This window comes from Balaenoptera acutorostrata, chromosome 8 (genome assembly GCF_949987535.1).
Source record: "Balaenoptera acutorostrata chromosome 8, mBalAcu1.1, whole genome shotgun sequence".
Taxonomy (NCBI): Eukaryota; Metazoa; Chordata; class Mammalia; order Artiodactyla; family Balaenopteridae; genus Balaenoptera; species Balaenoptera acutorostrata.
Genome location: NC_080071.1, coordinates 31,171,261 through 31,192,440, shown reverse-complemented (window position 1 = coordinate 31,192,440; position 21,180 = coordinate 31,171,261). Strand labels below are relative to the sequence as shown.

The following is a 21,180-nucleotide window of genomic DNA, read 5'->3' as shown; positions in this document are numbered from 1 at the left end:
CTTCTGTAATATTCCTGCAAAAGATGCATAATCTGAACCTACTCATAAGAAAACCCAAATTGAGGGATGTTCTACAAAAATAACTGAGCTGTATTCTTCACAGCGTTATTGTCCTGAAAGGCAAAGAATGAGAAATCATTCCAGGAGACTAGAGACATGATAACTAAATGCAACATGTGACTCTAAATAGGATCCTTTTGCTATAAAGGGCAATCAACGGACAATTTGTAAAACATGAATGAGTTCTAAGATTTACATAGTAATAATATAATAAAGTTAATTTCCTAATTTTTATGGGTGTCTCTGTTTATATAAGAGAGAGAATGTCCTGGCTTATAGGAAATGTATACTAAAGTATTTGGGAGTTATGGGCATCAAGTTAACATGTTAACTCTCAAATAGTTCAAGAAAAAGTTCTGTACTCCACTTCCAACTTTTCAATAAGTTTATGATTGTGTAAAAGAAAAATTTTTTAAGGAAAAGAAATAAATAAAAGCCCCTCCTCTCCGCGCCCCGGCCTAAGACACCAGGAGTTGCATCTGCCCAGAGTTCAGAAATCAGATAAGGAGTGCTCTTCCTTCCACATCTGGCAAATTTTGACCCCACTTCATAAGAGGAATAAAAGGGGCTTCTGATAGGAAACTTGGCTGACTAATTAACAGCAAGCCCTTATTTAATTCTTCTCAGTTCATTATCAACAACAATCATCCTTACTCAGCCATAAAAAGAAACGAAACTGAGTTACTGTGGATGGACCTAGAGTCTGTCATACAGAGTGAAGTAAGTCAGAAAGAGGAAAACAAATACCGTATGCTAACACATATAAATGGAATCTAAAAAAAAAAAAAATGGTTCTGAAGAACCTAGGGACAGGACAGGAATAAAGACACAGACATAGACAATGGACTAGAGGACACAGGGAGGGGGAAGGGGAAGCTGGGATGAAGTGAGAGAGTGGCATGGACATATATACACTACCAAATGTAAAACAGATAGCTAGTGGGAAGCAGCCGCATAGCACAGGGAGATCAGCTCGGTGCTTTGTGACCACCTAGAGGGGTGGGATAGGGAGGATGGGAGGGAGACGCAAGAGGAAGGAGATATGGGGATATATGTAAATGTATAGCTGATTTACTTTGTTATAAAGCAGAAACTAACACACCATTGTAAAGCAATTATACTCCAATAAAGATGTTAAAAAAAAAAAAATCATCTTTATTCATGCCCAGAGGAGAACACTGACCAATTAATAAAGTTGTGATACCCTTTCCATCAATCTCCCCTATTCTGTTCACATTTGCACTGTCACTTTTATCTCTTTGAATGAACTCCTGAGAAATATACATTTAATAACATTAAAAAAATTATGCCCTTCTCTAGGAAATAATCAAATACAGTTAATGCACTGTAGAATCTCCTAAGTGTCAAACAACTGGTCTCTTACATCTCCTTTTTTAAAGCCTAGTGATTTTATGTTTATTCCAACACCTTTCCCTTATCCCATGAAAAGATATTCATTATTTTCAATGTTAAATGAGATCTAACACTTTTCTTAAATGCTTTTACATATATCAAAAATAAACATACCTCATCTACGAAGTTAATAGCATCAAACCAGTCTTGAAGAGCTTCAAGGCAGTATCTCACAACATTTCGGGTATATTCTTGAGTTTCCTAAAATAATAAGTTATATAAATTTACAGTATATAAATACGTATATGTTCAACTTCAAAGTATATGCAATATATAAAAAGTTATGTGCATTGTATATATAATGGTAAAATATACATATTTTCAAGATAACCACATTTGTCATTTCAAGGAATCATCTTTTCACAAACTAATAGTAACAACTAGTGACAGTTATGAAAATGAACTAACCTGAAATGAGTCAAAGGTGAAATAAATTTATATGATGTAAATTGGGTTCCATTTCAAAAGATCCTAAAAATATAAGTTCCCTACTGTTATTAATGGGTAGAGTTTCTTTTGGGATGATAAAAAAGTTCGAGAAATGGATAGTGGTGATGGCTGCACAACATTGAGAATGTATTTAATGTCATTGAATTGCATACCTAAAAATGGTTAAAGTGTTAAAAAATTTATATATATTTTGCCACAGTAAAAAAAAAAAAAAGAGGGCAGAACATATGAGTACTGTAAGCAGCCTGTGAATATCTTGGCTTGCAAAAGAATCTAAAAGAAGGAAGAATAGGAATGTGCCACTTAAAATAAAGGTATTGTGAAAGAAAACTGTAATGTTTTATGGAGAAATTGATCCAGTGAAATAGGCAAGCATTAAGTTAAATGGAAAAATAAATCGTGATAGCCTCTCTTTAAAAAAATAGGCAAAGATTTGAACAGACATTTCTCCAAAGAAGACCTACAAATGGCTAATAAGCACAAGAAGAGATGCCAACACTACCAGTCACTAGGGAAGTGCAAATCAAAGTCACAATGAGATACCACTTCACACCTACCAGTCCGGCTATAATTTTTTAAATGTAAAGTAAGTGTTGGCAAGGATGCAGAGAAACTGAAACTCTCATACATTGCTGGTGGAAATATAAAATGCTGCAGCCATTTTAAAGTTAAACACAGCATTACCATATGACCAAGCAATTCTACTCTTATATACCCAAGAGAATTGAAAACATACATTCACACAAAAATCCATATACAAATGTTCACAGCAGTGTTATCCACAGTAGCCAAAAAATGAAATCAACCGATGAATGGACAAATAAGTGTGATATACCTATGCTATAGAATACTATTCAGTCATAAAAAGTAATGAAGTACAGATAAATGCCACAACATAGTCAAACCATGAAAACATTATACCAAATGAAAGAAGTCAGACACAAAAAGTCACATATTATATGATTTCACTTATATGAATGTCCAGATTAGGTAAATTTATAAAGACAAAAGGGAGATTAGTGGTTTCCAGTAGATGAGAGGAGGCTGGAATTGGGAGGTACGAGTTTTCTTTTTTGCCGGGGGTAGGGGCTTAGAAATGTTCTGGAATCAGTGGTGATAGCTGCACAACTTTGTGAATATACTATAAGCTACTGAACTGTATAGTTTAAAATGATTAAAATGGTGAATTTTATGTTATGTGAAATTTATCTCAATAAAAAGTTTTTTAAAAAGACATTTTGGGACATCAATGCAGAATAAAAGGTATCGTCACAGTCTCATCAGCTACATGTATAAATTACTCTGGACTTAAAAAAAAAAAACTACAAGCCTCACATCCATATCTAAAAATAGCATCTCTGGGGACTTCCCTGGCGGTCCAGCGGTTAAGACTCTGTGCTTTCACTGCCAAGGGTGTGGGTTTGATCCCTAGTGGGGGAACTAAGATCCTGCAAGCCAAGGGATGTGGCCCAAAATTAATTAGTTAATTAATATAGCATCTCTTATAAAGTAGATATTATCATCCCTTTCTTTCAGAGATTTACTTCTCCTTCACCCAGTTCAGTCTCCATATCCTGTTCATTCTTCCTCAATATTGTCATGTAGGTTCACTTCCATTTTCTCCTATTTCTGATACCATTCAGACAAAATATCACTTAACTAGTTCCCCTGCCAACAGTCTCACCCTGTTTTAATCTATCCTATATGAGATTTATCCTTCTCAAAATATTATTTTATACATTCTGTTCCCTATCTCTTACTGAAAAAAATGTAATGACACTTTAAGTTACCATAAATAATGTGTCATAACCAAACTAAAGTTGCAGATAATTCATGTATAAAGAAACATTTAAAACCAAATGTTTTCCTATTTAATCAAAGGTTTGAGTAAAGGGACTCCACTATATCCTCTTTACACAAGTGTAAACTGATAAACTCTTCCAGAGAACAATTTGAAAAGTAGGTATATCAAGAGTCTTCAAAAAGGTGACCAACTAATTCCATTCCTAAATACAGCATACTTAATAATCATGTTCAGATCATCTCTCTCACCTCCCCATCACTATCACACCCACCCCTAAAAATTCAGTATGCGTGACTTACTAGTGTTATGACCTTGAGGAAATTACTTGTATTTTATGAGTTTCAGTTTCTCCATACGTAAAAACGGGCATAATACTACCTACCTCCTAGTACTGTTATGAAGAAGCAAATGAAATAATGTACATAAAATGCTCTATGTCACAGTCTAGCACTACATCTGACAAGTACTACTTAAGCGCTCCAAAGATTCATGGCCAGACTTAACTTCTGTCAAGCCTGCAGTAATGTAAAGTTGCCACTAGATGGAGATTTTACAGCTTATTTGTTCTGTTCAGAAAGCAAAAATTAGTAAAATTCTAGAAATGTGCCATCCCTTTATCCAAGCTATCTGTTATTAATCTAGTATAACTTGTTTAACTATCCCTTAGCATTTTCAAGAACCAAATAGCATACAGGGCAATCAGACAAAGAAAGTAAGCTATCAGGTGAAGTTCCTTTTTTCTATTGCTAATCCTTTAGTTTTATATTTTATAATTAGAGAACATAAACATAAAGCAATAGTTTTGTTTTACTTAAAATAATAGTCTTGGGGCTTCCCTGGTGGCGCAGTGGTTGAGAATCTGCCTGCTAGTGCGGGGGACACGGGTTCGGGCCCTGGTCTGGGAGGATCCCACGTGCCGCGGGGCGGCTGGGCCCGTGAGCCACAATTGCTGAGCCTGCGCGTCTGGAGCCTGTGCCCCGCGACGGGAGGGGCCGCGATAGAGAAAGGCCCGCGCACCGCGATGAAGAGCGGTCCCCGCACCGCGATGAAGAGTGGCCCCCGCTTGCCGCAACTGGAGAAAGCCCTCGCACGAACCGAGGACCCAACACAGCCAAAAATAAATAAATAAATAAATAAATAAATAAATAAATAAATAAATAAATAAAATCAAGTAAAACTTTAAAAAAAAAAAAAAATAGTCTTTCTTCTAGTTTACATTTCTAAAACCTGACAACACTGCTGCTAAAAAGCTCTAGACAATCTTGCCTAAGAGACAATTATAGCAAAGTGATAAAGAGCACTGGTTCTGAAATCAGATGGATTTGTTTTCAAACTCAAGCTTCCACTTGCAGCTGTGTAAATGTGGGCAAATTATTTAACCTCTGAAAGAAAGGGATGATACTATCTACTTTATAAGAGATGCTATGAAGATTAGATACAAACATAATGTAAGCAATATAATGTAAAGAACAATGTCTGGCATAGTGTAGGCTCTCATCAAGAGAACGTCTTATCTAGGAACTAGATGCTCCTTTAGCTAAGAAACTATTCTCAGATACTACCAGAACACTATGAGCTCGTTTTCTCTCTGTTGTCTTCACTTCTTAGATTAAGAAAACCATAACACATTGCAATCCTGGCCTTCAAAACTGAAAAATAAACTACTGCCTGAAAACAATGATTTCTCATTATCACATAGATAAACATAGCCCCAGCCTTATAATCCAAAATCATCCTAAACACAGTTGTCAGAATAATCCTCCTAAAATACTGACCTTTTCATATCAACATCGTATCAATCCTCCCTCCTAAATCACCATCTTTTCTGTTGGCTTATATGATGTTGCATTCTCCTGGTTTTTCTCCTCTCCCTCTCTGATGTCTAAATGTTAGTTTTTTCTTCAAGGTCCATTTCTCTTCTCCCCCTGTTTGACGTGATCCCATCCCCTGGCAATAAATGCCATTTTTATTCCCAAGGGTCTAAAATTTATAACCCTAGTCCAGATTTCTCTTTTGAGCACAAAACTCATATATCCAACTGACTATTCACTATTTTCACTTGGATGTTTCAGAGTCATCTCAAACTTAACATATCTAAAACTGACTGTGATCTCTCTAAACCTTTTCTATTGATCTTTTTCACCTCTGTAAAATTACCTCCATACATAGTTACCCAAAAGTCTATTTCACTCATCAATAACATACAATCCATCACCAAGGCTTTTGGTTCTACCTTCAAAATACATCTTCAATATCCAAAATGCACCTTTAATGCACCTTGAATTTCAAACCTGAATTTCCTAGATTATTATCACAGCATCTTAACTGGTCTATTTGCTACTAGTCATGATGCTCCCCACGCTCCCCTCAATCCAGTCTTTCCAGCAAACAGAAGGATCTTTTAAATGTAAATCTGATCACATCAAACCCCTACTTTAAAATATTCACTGGCTTGTCCTTAAAATTAAATCTAAGGCTCCTTCACACGTTCTGTAAGAACCTGCATTAATAATACAATCCCTGGGGCTTCCCTGGTGGCGCAGTGGTTGAGAGTCTGCCTGCTAGTGCGGGGGACGCGGGTTCGAGCCCTGGTCTGGGAGGATCCCACATGCCACGGAGCAGCTGGGCCCGTGTGCCACAACTGCTGAGCCTGCGCGTCTGGAGCCTGTGCCCCGCAACGGGAGGGGCCGCGATAGTGAAAGGCCAGCGCACCGCGATGAAGAGCGGTCCCCGCACCGCGATGAAGAGTGGCCCCCACTTGCCGTAACCGGAGAAAGCCCTCGCACGAACCGAAGACCCAACACAGCCAAAAATAAATAAAAAAGATTTAAAAAAAAATAAAAAAATAAAAAAATAATACAATCCCTGCCTATCTCTCCAACTCCATCTTGTTCTGTGGCTCCAACCACAAACTCCTTAAAACGACCAGTCACTTTCCTACTGGAGGCTGGTTATTCCATACTATCTCCCCTATTCCCACCACTAACCCCACTTTTATACTTCATATAGCTGGCTTCTTCATTCTTCAGAAAGGCCTTCCCTGGTCCTCAAACGTAACCAGCCTCCACACTCATTACTCTCATAGCAATCTGATATTTTCCTGTAGAACACTTACAAAAGCTTACAAAATAAACCTGTGTGCTTGCTTACTTAATGTCTATCTCTCCTATTAGACTGCTCCATGAGAGCAAAAACCACATCTATTTGGTTTGACACCAAAAACCCCAGCATCTAGATAGCATCTGGCATAGAACAGCATTCAATAGATACTTTTTTGAATGAATGAACAAACGAATCTCATATTAGACGACAGTTTTTTTTGATAAATGCTACAATGGAGATTAAACGAGGTACTATAAAAACAGAGACTGGAATCATAAATATGAAAGAATTTAAAGGAGCAGATTACATATCAGCTGAGTCTTATGAGTACAATTTTTGAAGAGCTCACACTAATTGTTCTTCATTCCAGTTAGAATCGCTGCCAAAGTCCTACTGCACATCAAACCAAAATCTCTGACAGTGAGACTCAGGCACATGTATTTTGCAAGCTTCCCAGATGATTCTCATATAAGAGAAGCACTGGACTAAGCAGAAAGAATGAGCTCATTTGTCAAAAAAGGGACTAACTTGAACAAAACCACTGGAATCAAGAAAGGAATTGCATGTTGAGGAATGGTAATCCAATGAAGGCACAGAGGTAGAGGGGGTATAGGAAGGTGAATTACGATAAACAAGTTGAGGGCAAACTGTGGAAGGTCTTAAATGCCTTTATAGGAAATATGGACATTATCCTGTAGACATAAGAACTTGAATGATTTTTAAGCAAAGGAGAGATAAGCACAGAGCTTAGCGGTAACTTCGGTATCAGGAAAAATTACAGTAGGAAGAATCTAGAGGCAGGAAAACCAGTTAAGAAACAACTCAGATTTTAAAAATATAAAGAAATAAATTAAGACAGAGGAAAGAAGTGGTAGAGAGACATTTCTGGTATGAGAGAAAATTCATGGTATCTGATTATAGCTTGAACACACCTGGTACAGCAAGGGGAGGTTTCTATATTGGATAACTGCATCATTTAAAACACCATACATAAAATGACATAAAGAACACAGCACAGGGGCTTCCCTGGTGGCACAGTGGTTGAGAGTCTGCCTGCCAATGCAGGGGACACGGGTTCGAGCCCTGGTCTGGGAGGATCCCACATGCCACGGAGCAACTAGGCCCGTGAGCCACAATTACTGAGCCTGCGCGTCTGGAGCCTGTGCTCCGCAACAAGAGAGGCCGTGATAATGAGAGGCCTGCGCACCGCGATGAAGAGTGGCCCCCACTTGCCGCAACAAGAGAAAGCCCTCGCACAGAAACGAAGACCCAATACAGCCATAAATAAAATAAATAAATAAATAAATAAACCCAAAGTTTTAAAAAAAAAAAAAAAAAAAGCCAAATATTTAAAAAAAAAAAAAAAAAAAAAGAACACAGCACAGACAAATGTTTTTAAAAAGTTAGTTTAGGAACCTGAGAAAATTCATGTAACCTATAAGGAGATCTACATGAATAACCAGAGCCGTTGTAAATTTCAACCTGGCTAGACTGTAACAAAGCTGTGAGTCATCTGCATTTAGAGAAAGCTGGAGTCATGAAAATAGAAATCCTCGGACACCAAGGGGGGAAAGTGGAGGGGGGTGGTGGTGGTGGGATGAACTGGGAGATTGGGATTGACATATATACACTGATATAATAATATAATAATATATAATATATAATTTTATATATATAAAATAGGTAACTAATAAGAACCTGCTGTATGAAAAAATAAATAAAATTCAAAAAGAAAATAGAAATCCACTTAAAGGAACACATACATTTAAAGAATATATGTAAGAGAGTCTCATAATAACCCTGTGAGGAAGAGCAGGCTTTGCTGTCCCATTTCTATTTTGTTTCCTTTAGTTTTTTAGAAGAAAAGGAGAAAGACTAAGAAGTTCAAATAGCTTTAAATGAGTTGACCAAGTCACCTAAGTCAAAAAAGGCAGAGCCAAGACCACTATAAAATCTTGTGCAGCATGCTTATTGGTACAGGCTAGCAGGTTGGACTTCATGGGATCCATACAGCAAAATCTTAGTCAAGTCCTTAGTTTAGCAGGGTCAGGAGATAACAAACCATCCAAGGATTCTGGAGACCCATCAAACGAATACTTTAAAATGCAAAGGTAAAATATATATTTGTACAGAAAGACATAAATGCATGCAATTATAAGCGAGCACTTCTTAACCAATTATAAGAATTTATGTTGTTGCTATGTACCCTTAGGTTCTTTTTACAAACAACTGTAAGTTGTATGAAATGTATACTGATTTTGTGCTTGGAATCTTAAAAGTGTAAACTTTATTGAGGACTATCCTCATCCCTTGAGAGACAAGAAACATTAGGCAACTAACTGATAATGGGTAAAATGAAACAATAAAGATGAATGTAGAGACTTATAAAGCTCCAGAGACTATTCACAATAAGGGAAGGCTGGAATGATATGATAATTCATTTATATAAATGAATTCTAACCTGCCTAAGAATAACAATTAACTGTCTCAGGTCAACAAGGTGAATTCAGAATTAAACACTGCATATTATTACACACAAGTAAACAAATCAATGTTTTCACAAATAATTTTCTTAAATAATTATTTTAAAGGTAAACACAGAAATTAACAAAACATACCCTAATTTTACAATGTGATAAGAGTCCCCACATTGGCTGTGCACAGGCCTCAAGTTCAGCAGCAAAGGCAGCATAGTAGGTCTGAGATTCAAATTCCACATGCTCATTTAGTTCTCGCTTATTTAAGTTCATACCTTGCAAAAATTAAAACAGATATAAACCTTGCCAAATGGAAATAAACACCCATATTAAAAATCAAGTAAAATATTTCCTAGTACCAAACATATTTTAATGCACACAAATGGCATAATGACACAATATATATAGAAATTAATAAATTATTAAAAATAAAACAATCTGGTCCTTTTGGAATTCTTTATAAACTACGTTTTCTTAGAAACATTTTGTGAACTGTCTCTTTCTTATATAATATAATTGAATATATTAAATAAAGTCAAAACTATTTTAATTGATGCCAGTTGAAATTTTTATGAAAGTATTATGAGTCTTTCTTAGAAAACAGATTAGAAATTTCTAGATTAATGCTTTCAAATGCTTTTAAAAACTACACTCCTATTTCCTATGTAATAGTTTGACCTTCTTCCTAACTCTGATATGTTTTCATGAACACTTTATCAAAATACTTACAAATATCAATTAATTAAAATGAGACATTTCACATGTAACTGAATGATGTGCTATTATCTTTTAATTAGTGTTTGACAGTTTAACATTAGGCATTTTGTAAACTAAAAAAAAAAAAAAAATTAAGAAAAAATCTGAAATTGATACCTTGAAAGAAAGATACAAAGTTCATCCATGTCACTAACAAACCATGGTCCTCCAAAAACCTCTTAGCCACACTTTGATGAGAAAGGATATTAATAAAATCACTGACAAGAGGCCAATAAGTGTTATTCTTCAGTAATGCTTCTCCACAATTCACTACCACATGTAAACTATTTTCTTCATCTAAAATAGACACACACACACAAAAAAAATTAGTTTAAAAAAATAGTTTTACCAATGATACAGATTATACATTTTAGAATCAGTCACCTAAATTGAAACCCCAGCCTGCCATTTAATAACTATATGGCTTTAGGTATATTACATAGCTCTGAATCAATTTCCTCATCTGTAAAACAGAAAAAGACACATATCTTAAGGGAATTAAATGAAATGTTAACGTAACACTTAGCACATCATTATAATAATTATTACCACATGTCTAACATATTACATGATATTTAGTTACATGTTTATAAAACCTTATTATTTTCTTGATTTTAATGATATAATGCAATATTTTCAGTTCTAATCAATAAAATGTTTTTATCCCTAGATTAATCTCATTCTATCTTTTCAATCAAATCTGTATGACTTAAATGATATATATTTAATTGCTTTCTTCTATTCAAAGGACATGTAAAAACAATTTTTAACACAGTATTTCAAAAATGAAACAACAAAAAACACACATAAATCTCTTAAGCTTTAAAAAAAAATCCTCAAAGTTTAAATACATTGCTGGAAGGAGGAGATGGGGAGGATTAGGCTTGTACAAAAACTTTACTATTAGAAGTGATAGCATGTATGCATTAGCTCTCTTGACCTATTCCAGCTTAACTGATTCACTGGACAAACAAGCCCCCCATTCCCACTGTAAAACACACTAATACCCATAATACACAGAATGCTCAAAGCTTGTAGCCTATTCCCTAGTACACAAGCCCCAAGGTATAAGCTTATCCAGAGTCTGTTTTTGCTTCTGTTCATACTAATTGTTCTTTTTACTATAATTATAAATTTTAAGTTACAAATAATCTGATAAAATATGAATGCATAAATAGAGGTATAACCAAAACTGGATCATAAGCTTTTGAAAGACAATAAAAGTGCCTACAAAAATCTTGGAGGAGAAAAATCACAAAAGTCTAGAAGGATTTTGCACTCAGATTGCTTCATGAAAATCTTTATGTTCTTACTCTACTTTAAAGAAACTGAAAATGAAAATCACAGATGCTGCTTTACAGATGTGGTATATACAAGAAGGACAACGGAGAACTCCAGTAAAGAAAACCATACCTTACAACTGCTTTGCCCAAAATTAAAAGGTTGGAAAACAAACATACATTCCCGTGGTTTAAGTTAAAATCCACCGTTTAAGATACGTATGTATCACTTTTTAACAATGCCTCACTTTAACCTACTTTTCAAATAACCACCTCATTGTCAAACTCATCAGTGAAGAGGGCTTCTACTGCACTTATTTCCATAAGTTAAATTTAGGTTTCAGTCCATGAAATTACTTTACCCAACTCAAATTTAACAAGACATAAGAACAGGACCCACAACAGGATGAGAGAGGGTATAACTGAATGAGGAAGTGGGAGTAAGGGAGCTTTTATAAATTACCCACACCTGAGATTCAGAAACGCCCTCTCTGACAACTACTGCCACTGTGAGTTGGTGAGCAGCTGATGCTGATGGGACAGTGCCTAGGGATGCTGGGATTTTTTAATTTTTTAAAACATTGAGAATCACTGTTCTATTTAATTGAAATCAGAGGATGAATAAGCAGAATATAATTAATCAAAATCACTATTTTCCTGACACTGCTTTAACTACTACTGTTCTTGCGAAAAATACCTTGGAATTTTTTATGAAATAAAATGATTAGAACTTCTATTTTTATCCAACTGATACTTTTCCAAATATAGATACAGAGAGAGCAATGATTCAGTGTTAAATGCTATTCACTCATCAACAAATATTTATTGAGCTCCTACTGAGGGTCAGGTATTCTAGTAAGCTCTGAAAATAAAGCGGTAAATAAATCAAGATTTATACATTCTCTCTCTCCACTGAGGTTAATATCTAAGAAGACAGAGTGTGGTAAGGTCTGTAATAGGAAAAGTACAAGAAGTCATAAGAACAAATAAAGCTGGTCTACAATTCAGGAAAAGAGTTTCCTGAGGAAGTGATGTTTAACTGAGATTTACAGAATGAAGCAGAAATTGGGATTAGCCAAATAAACTAGAGATGGAGAGGAAATGGTGTTCTAAGTAGAGGAAGCAGTATGAAAAAGGATGGAATTACTGGGACAAAGAATGCAGAGAATAGGTGGCACAAATGAGTCTAGATGGCCTCATAAATCAGCTTCAGGAGTTTGCAGTTCATGTGAAGAGAATGGCAAGCCACAGAGGGGGTTTTAAGAGAGAGGACATGACTAGATGTTTAGTGTGGAGACTGACTATACAGGAGGGTGCTGATGACTAGTAGTAGAAGGCCTAGAGATGGCGATGGCTTGAACTATGGTGTTGGCATGAAGATGCAGAGATGAAAAGTTGGCTATTCTAAGATATTCAGAAGGATTTAAATGACAGACCTGGTGATGTTCACTATTTCTACAAAGAGTAAGAAGTCAAAAATGACTCCTAGGTTTTTAGGTTGGGCAACTCTGTAGATGGTTAGAGTGGTACCAACACACCGACTTGAGTGCTAATACACACATACATATATACACATACACACACATGCACAAATGCAATAGAAAAGAAGCAGGCTTGATAGAGACAGAATGGGTTTTGGTGTTGACACTGTGTGTCTGAGTTGCTTGTAGACATCCAAAGTATATAGTTTAATAAACAATTTGATATGCAGGACAGAAGATCAATCTGGTATTATTAGCAACTACAGACATTGCTATAGTTATGCAACACATGGTTTTGTTCTGTTTTTTTTTAACTTTATTCCTTTTTTTTTTTTAAGTTAACCTTTTTTTTAAATTTATTTATTTTTGCTGTGTTGGGTCTTCGCTGCTGCACGGGCTTTCTCTAGTTGCAGTGAGCAGGGGCTACTCTTCGTTGCAGTGCACAGGCTTCTCATTGCAGTGGCCTCTCTTGTTGCAGAGCATGGGCTCTAGGTGCGCAGGCTTCAGTAGTTGTGGCACAAGGGCTCAGCAGTTGTGGCTCATGGGCTCTAGAGCGCAGGCTCAGTAGTTGCGGCACACGGGCTTAGTTGCTCCACGGCACGTGGGATCTTCCCTGACCAGGGCTCGAACCCATGTCCCCTACATTGGCAGGCAGACTCTTAACCACTGCACCACCAGGGAAGTCCCACAACACATGGTTTTAAGTTTCATTTTAAACAGACAGTTTCATAAGACAAACTGTAAACTTTCAGGGATATGGAAAGTTATGAGTTATATTTGGAATCACAAAGTAGTATGGTGCAGAAATGAATACAACAAAGTAAAAGTATAAGGAAGGGACCACATACTACTAGAGGCTTTTTCCTTTTAATCTTCAGCTATTGCTGTGGCCATGTGAATTCTCATTGTATCAGCTCCTACATTTACTAACAGTGTGGACAGAATTTTCAAATATTGTCTAATGACAATGTATACAAAGGCTAGATAGGGGCTATTACAAAATAAGAAAAGAAGTATAAAGAACTTGTGCAATATCTGTAGCTAGTTCAATATATTTAAAGCTCATTCCAATACTCTTCATGTAAAAACAGGGAAAACATATGGTGCTTTTAGAAAACCAGTAAATATGTAACATGAAATGTTATGTTACTTTTGAAAGAGGAAGAAAAACAGCATAGGAGCTAAAGATAGTTTTAGACTTGGCTTAGAAATAATGTAATTTATTGCTAGAAAAAATACATTTATATTTAAAGATCTTAGCAATGTTACTTATAGCTACTTAGCTTTTGGAAAATTCAATTTGTGTAAGAATTTCCAGGACAGACTAACTGCATTAGAAGGAGGTATGTGTAGAAAGCAACTAAAACCATGTAATACGATTTCAGAAAATATGGGAAAAGTGAGAAACACAGAGACAGCAAGACCAAGTGCCAAGAAACACCAACACTGATAGAACAAGTAGAAAATAGTTTCATGCCACACAAGGAACAGAGAATCAACAGTGTAAAATGATAATGAAAATCAAGCAAGATAAGGTCCAAAGTGTTGCCACTGGCTTCCTTATCATGTAGTCATAGAAAGGGTGACCATATAATTTATCATATAAACAGGGACACTTCTGAGAGTAAAAAGGACTGTATGAAAAATGATGTCAAAATAACAGGCATAACTTGGAGCTGTTCTGGGGAAAGTAGGACATGTGGCTACTGGAGTCGTGGACAATTTTGGAGACAGCAATAGAATGACGGAAGCAGACACTAGATTGAGGTGGGTTAATGAGTGACTGGAAGATAAGGAAATGAACATAAAAAGTCTCTCAGGAAAGATGCCTATAGAAAAAAGTGGGAGGCAGACTCATATACCTCTTCCTCCCAAACATTCTCCTCTGAAATGCAAACCATATAAAATAAGCATAGCTAAACCACTTAGTCAAGAAAATAGACTCAAGATTCTTTTCAAAAGAGTAGATACTTTTAATTTTTTTAAGTTTTCCAGTTTATAAATTAAAAATACTATACTTGTGAAAAGTCCTTTTCTAATTATATAGTTCTACACGTAAGAATATCACTGATATAGCTGAATGATGATAGACACTATTTCAAAAAAGAAAAGAGAAAGTAATATACGTAGCTAAATCTCTAAGAAAGAAAAGGTCATCCTACACAAAGACAGGAAAATGTACAATACAAAGCAGCTTTTAATTTTTCTTTTAAAAAGGTAAAGAGGTATACTGTTCAATGTAAATAATGTATTATTCTCCCACTATACCTACAATGGGAAGGCAGTTACGCAGTGGGTCAGAGTATGAGTTAGACACCTAGCTTTACCACTTACAGCTATAAAACCACAGATCACTGACTTTTCAACTTCCTAAACCACAAATGCCTCATCTATAAAATGGAAAAAACAATATCTACTCCCCAGAATTACTGATAAATTAGATAATACATATAAAGTACTGAAAAAAAAAGCATGGTATACAGTAAGTGCTCGAAAGATGGTAGCCATCATCATTATTAGCAAGCTATTATTATATATAAGGCATCATGCCCTGTACTGAGCCCTATATAAATTTTCAGGCTATGGTATTACATCTGAGAATAGGCAGACTATCAGTATAAAGAGAAAATAGGAGCTGATATGCAAAAGGAGACAACAGTAGAAGGCAAGTCTCAAGTATAAGATCTCCCATCCAAAGAGAATGGAAAGGTCCTAAGATTTAATTTGAGGCATTATTTGTTGTTATTTTTTAAGTTTAGCTCCAAGTGCCAACAAGTTAAGACACAGTCCTATTAATGTTGGCCTGGCTGTATTGTGGCTAAGAACAAAGATTCTGACATCAGGAGATATAAAGTCCTTCTTGGCTCTGTCATCTACTAACTATATAATCTACAGCAAATGACTTAATTTCTCTAAACTTCAATTTACTCATCTTTAAAGTGGAAATAATAATAACGCCAATCTAGAGAGCTGTTCAGAAGCGTAATTGAGACAACATATAAATAGTATTAACACAGTGCCTAGTACATAGCAAATACTCAAATAATATAAATTATTACAAGGAGGTGAAGTCAAGATGAAAGACCACAAAGAAAGAAGAATGGGAGGAATTCCTAGAAATGTTATGGCAATTTGAGGAGGCATAAAGGAAGAAAATTAAATATCACACTAAAGGAACATATAAAAAAGGCAAGATTTATTCCAACTTTTAAATTATAAAAGTATATGCATATAAAATGTCTAAAGCTGACAGTAACAAATTCATGATTAAAAAAACAGAAACATATCTAATTAATAAGAAAATGGTTAAATAATGGTAAAGTCATATATTACTACCTGCAATCATGAAAGAACATGTTCTTGATGTGTACACTTGATAGCATATTTTACAGTACATATTCGCATCTGTAAATATACTCACATCACACAAAAAGACAGAAAGAAATATCCCAAAATATTTGTTAATATTAAGTTATTTGTGAATAACAAAACTATAGGTGATTTTAAAGTTTTTCTTTAAATTTTGCTGAAATTTTTATAAATTTTTCTTTAACAAACATGTATTATTTTATAATATTTTTAAAAGCTATTTTTAAGCATAAAGGGAGTTTTTAAGATTAGTTATACAAAGTATACTTATAAAACTAGTGAAAATAATTCTGTGTTTACCTTGTAGCTCACTTTTAATAAGGCAACTTTCCATCATGTATAACAGCACAGTGACCATAATATCCAGCAGCTGACATTCTTCTGTTACCTGTCTGGCTAGCTCCTCATTGCTGAACAACTGAACACTAATATGCACAATTCTGTTAGACATTGTGTCTGATTCATGACTTTTCTTCAGTGTTTTCATAATAAAAGCATAATGCTGAACAAAAGTTTTTGTAAAAGCAACCTGTAAAATGTTTTAAATAGGAAGAAAAAAAACACAGTTTAAGTTTTACAACACATTTTCCAACATATTATACTAGCATTTTTAAGCTATGATTAGCTTGTGATGATATCCAAGATAACTGGAAAAATAATTTCAGTAATGATGGTAGTCGTACATTTGTCCTTTTTTGGAAAATTAGCAAAATACTTTGATGGTTAAAAAAATGTTCAATATGCATTTTAAATTATTAAAGTTTTAAAGCAATTACAAAGATAGTCTAAAAATACAAATCTTCACTTTGCTCACAATATATCAATTCACTAATGTCAAAGTATGTGTCTTTGTCCTGTGCTACCAACTTTAACAACAAAATCTAAAGCCTCACTTGAAAACCATCAGAGTTGTTTATATAACTAAACAATAAGTGAGTCAACGTGACTACTCCGAAAGAAATAATATCTTTTCCTATTTGATATGAAAGCCAACCACCATTCTGACTAAATATTCTCTTCTGTATACCATATACACTTCCTCTATTGTTTTCTTAAGCAGGTATAAAGACACAAAACAACAGCATTATTAAAGTGTCACTCCTAAAGAGGCTTTACTACCTAAACCATAAGAACTATAGCATGATTTATTGTCTTTTCAGACACTAGGTTGTGCAACTTTGCCATAACCATACAGTAGTAACAGGTGAGTCCACACCCTCTGAAACTAGAGACTTCACCTATGTACATGTGTACATGAGTCAATACCACTGTGTCTTTAACAGTCATGGCCAGCAGCTACAAACTCCATGCTTTTCCCATGCCTAACCATACAATCTAAATTCAGTTGCCCCCATTAAACATTCTCATAGCACCTTGTACCTTTCTCCTTTAGAGAACTTACTACAATTTGTAACTACATATTTATTTGTGCAACTGTGTTTTTGTTTGTCCCCCAGCAATCCCTTTGGACCAAGTTTCATGCACAAAGGCAACCCTTAGAAATCCTGCTCTGTAATGGTGCTTTGACTCAGATCTACAATACTGTGCTTTTTGTGCAGGCCCTCTTTTGGCAACAGAGCTGAGAAATATATCAAAAAGATTTAGTATTGAAAAGGCAAAGAAAGAGGAGCAAAGTTCATAAAGGAAGGAAAAATTGTAGATACCTTATACTCTTGATCTGGAAGCATGTTGAGTAAGAAAGTCACCATCTTCTGAGGAAATTCATACTTTATAGTCCAAAACAATAGTTCTTCTAAGAAACTTTTGTGTTTCAAAACATCCATTATGGATTGATCTACATAAGAAAAATAAAATTTATCACCCTAATGATTTAAGTTGCTCATCTCAGTAAACCTTACTATGATTAATAACCCATCAACCTCAAACATCTGAACGTACCTAAAAATTAAGGCTATCCTTTCAATAATTCAAATGATAATGCTAACAATATCAAGCTAAATTTCTATAATGTCCACAGTATATAAATAGTAAAATACTTAATCCTTATAATTTAATATAAAGCAGTTACTAGAAAAATAAGTAATTACTTGCCCTTAAACATAAGCCATTTATCTAAAACTTCTACTAAGATTTAAAACAATTATCTTACAAGAACAATATTCATGGCACTTAATTTAAAATAGTAATAGTAATTTTAACCTAAAAACATACTTTTAAGGACATAAACTCCAAAGTTATCTAAATTTTTTATTTTTGAAAAAAATCTTTATGGATGAATAATTGATTTCTCTAAAATTATCCTTCATAAATGAAATATTAACTTCACTAGAGAAGATAATCACTAGTGCATTGCTTACTCTAGTATACAGAAGCAGTTACTTTCTTCTGGTAGGAACATACCAGGAAACACATAGAACATTAGATATGCTTACTGGCACTGGACTCAAGATACCCTCTTCATGCATAGAGGAAACAGGAAATGCATGCCCCTTTTGAATAAAGGTATTCAAAGGGGGGAATAAAATTATTTACTGGAAAGTCTATTTTCTAAAGCCAAGTGCCACTCCTTGAGGGTTAGGCCGTCTCTTGCTTATCTCTGCCTCCTTGCCATGCTTAATCAACAAAAAGGTCTCAACTAGTATATGATGAATTGAAATTTTTTAAATTTTTATTTTACACTGGAGTATAGTTGATTAACAATGTTGTGTTAGTTTCAAGGTGTACAGCAAAGTGTGAACTGAATATTTTTAATACTTTGGCTATCTCTTTCTCTCACTTTCTCTAATTTTTTTCCCCTCAAAATGAACTAGAAAATTCTATTAATCTTTATTGGAGCAAATTATCTTGGGATACTGCTCTGGATCATCAGCTCTATATAAGGACATCAAGAAGATAAGGGCATCAAGTGTCAACTATGAATGGACTGTTTCAGTGACAGTGCTTAAGCAGAGACTAGAGTTAGATGAAAGATTTGAAAAACCAGTATCACATGAACCAAAATACTCGGATACAGCCCTAACTATATCACAGTTGAAGTAGTCTTGCAGGGTAACCCTGTAGTTTTTTCAATTAACCTTACCCCAATCCTACCCCAGTGTCACAGTTCTTCTATTATTGAGTAATGTGTTCATACCACATCTCCTCAGGTAACGGGTCTAAAAGAGTAACAACTCAGTATTTAATCACTCTCTCGATACTTCTGTAAAACACTGAGTTTAATAAGACTTGAATCAGATATTAAAGTTAGATGTAACTTTAACCCCATGTTCGATTAATAATTAATAATCCATTGCTTTCAGAATAATAATTTCATTAATCTAGAGACACTACGATTTAGATTACAGAGAGACCAAAGTATCTGCTAATCCCCTACCTAATTCCCTTTCAGTGGTGCCTTTACTATAAGCCGTATGTAGTAGGAGTAAAAGTATAAATACAATTACACTACACATCCCTTTATTGGAAACAATAATTCTTTATTTTCCAAATCTCAGAATTTTCTACTTGTAAAACAGAAATCTCTTCCTCCTGAAATAGATCATTCCCAGGATACGGCAATGATTCAAAAAGAGACATAAACCAGTCCTGCAAGAAATGAGGTAAAATATATTCAAAGGCACAAGCTGACAGATTCAAAGCCAAAAAAGTAATAAAATTAGGGACCAAATGAATCAGGTGACAGGAATATAAGGATTACAATTAACAATTAGAATATAATCCACAGCACACATTGCTGAAGTCAATTTAATTCTCAAAATTCACTTGGTACTAACATGACTGAAAATTTCACAGACTACCAAAAAAATAAAACCCTCACAGAGAAGTGCTTCTGAAAACAATTACAAAGTTGAACAAAACTAGCAGTATTTATCCTAAAATTCAGTTATAACTCTCTGCAAGCTTGTATTAGCCAAAGAAAAGCCTGAAGCTACCATAATTATTATATGTCAAGCATTAAAAAAGAAAGATACATTAACTTTGTTTTAAATAAATAAAACAATCTGAACGTACCAGAAAAGCTATAGCTTCTACTAAAATGCTGCAGTTATGCTGAAAATAGCTGCAGTTATGTACAATCCAATTTTTCTAACTTCAGACATAAAAAAGAGGGAGAAAAACCCACAATGTCTTCACTGTTATTCTTAAAATAAATGATATCAGTTTCCCAAGATATTTAAAGCATGTGTTATGTGTTTTACATGTTATGTTATGGAAATGTGGTTAGAAATGCTTCCATTAGTTACGTATGATTATTTACCTTTAAAATCTTGATTAAATTGTCATGACCTTTACAACGCCTAAACAACTCAAGCCAAATTGTAAAAAGAGATTTCTGAAGAATCAGTATGTGGTACAAATGCATGACAGCATTTAATTTAGACAGTAGAGTCCAGCCTCTGCAACTCACGAGCTCAATAATCTTGGCCATGTTAGCTGAAGCCCTCTAGGCCTAGGCCCTTCACCCTTAAAATTGCGGTTTTGAGAATAGGCAGTGATGTGTTTGTTAGCACAGTGCCTCTCCTCTTGCCTATCATTACATGTTTTATTTTCAGCTCACTTTCAAACTTCTGAATCAAATTCTTACAAAAACTAAACCACTCCCTGAACTTCAGACATTTTCAAAAGCAACAATCACTTTTTGAAAACAGAGGTTCTACTAATTCAAAAAGCCTCACTTTCTACTTTTTCAAAAGCCACTTCTTCCACATACATACTTAAACCAAACATGATAACTGATCAAGTCTTAAATCTCTACACCACTTCTTACCAGTAGAGGAAGGAAGAGAAAACAATCAATCTCAAATGCAAAAAAATTCATATAATAGAAAATCAACTTCAACATAAAGTCTGCATAAAAAGTAACTTCAGCCAGAGTTTGATCAGGCTGAAGGAAAACAATGACCTCTTACGCCATAACAGGTATTTTCTGAACATCCCTGAAGCTTAAACTCAAGTATATGCCTAACAATCTCCTCCAACTCAGATGTGTCTCAAGGACTCAGGTAAACACATGGACAACTCTGGTA

The 21,180-nt window shown here is 34.8% G+C and overlaps 1 protein-coding gene across 6 annotated transcripts in view; it reads right to left on the bottom strand.

The window, feature by feature from the left end:
• The window catches only part of UBR3 (ubiquitin protein ligase E3 component n-recognin 3), a 246,998-nt gene that overhangs the window by 145,142 nt on the left and 80,676 nt on the right, over positions 1-21,180 (bottom strand). For all 6 annotated transcript variants that reach the window (XM_057551190.1, XM_028166733.2, XM_007183256.2 and 3 more), the window contains exons 7-11: positions 17,857-17,987; positions 16,493-16,721; positions 10,180-10,359; positions 9,448-9,581; positions 1,588-1,674 (exon numbers count right to left, since the gene is read on the bottom strand). In XM_057551190.1, coding sequence (XP_057407173.1) covers positions 1,588-1,674; positions 9,448-9,581; positions 10,180-10,359; positions 16,493-16,721; positions 17,857-17,987 — 761 coding nt within the window. The remainder of the gene's footprint in view (positions 1-1,587; positions 1,675-9,447; positions 9,582-10,179; positions 10,360-16,492; positions 16,722-17,856; positions 17,988-21,180) is intronic.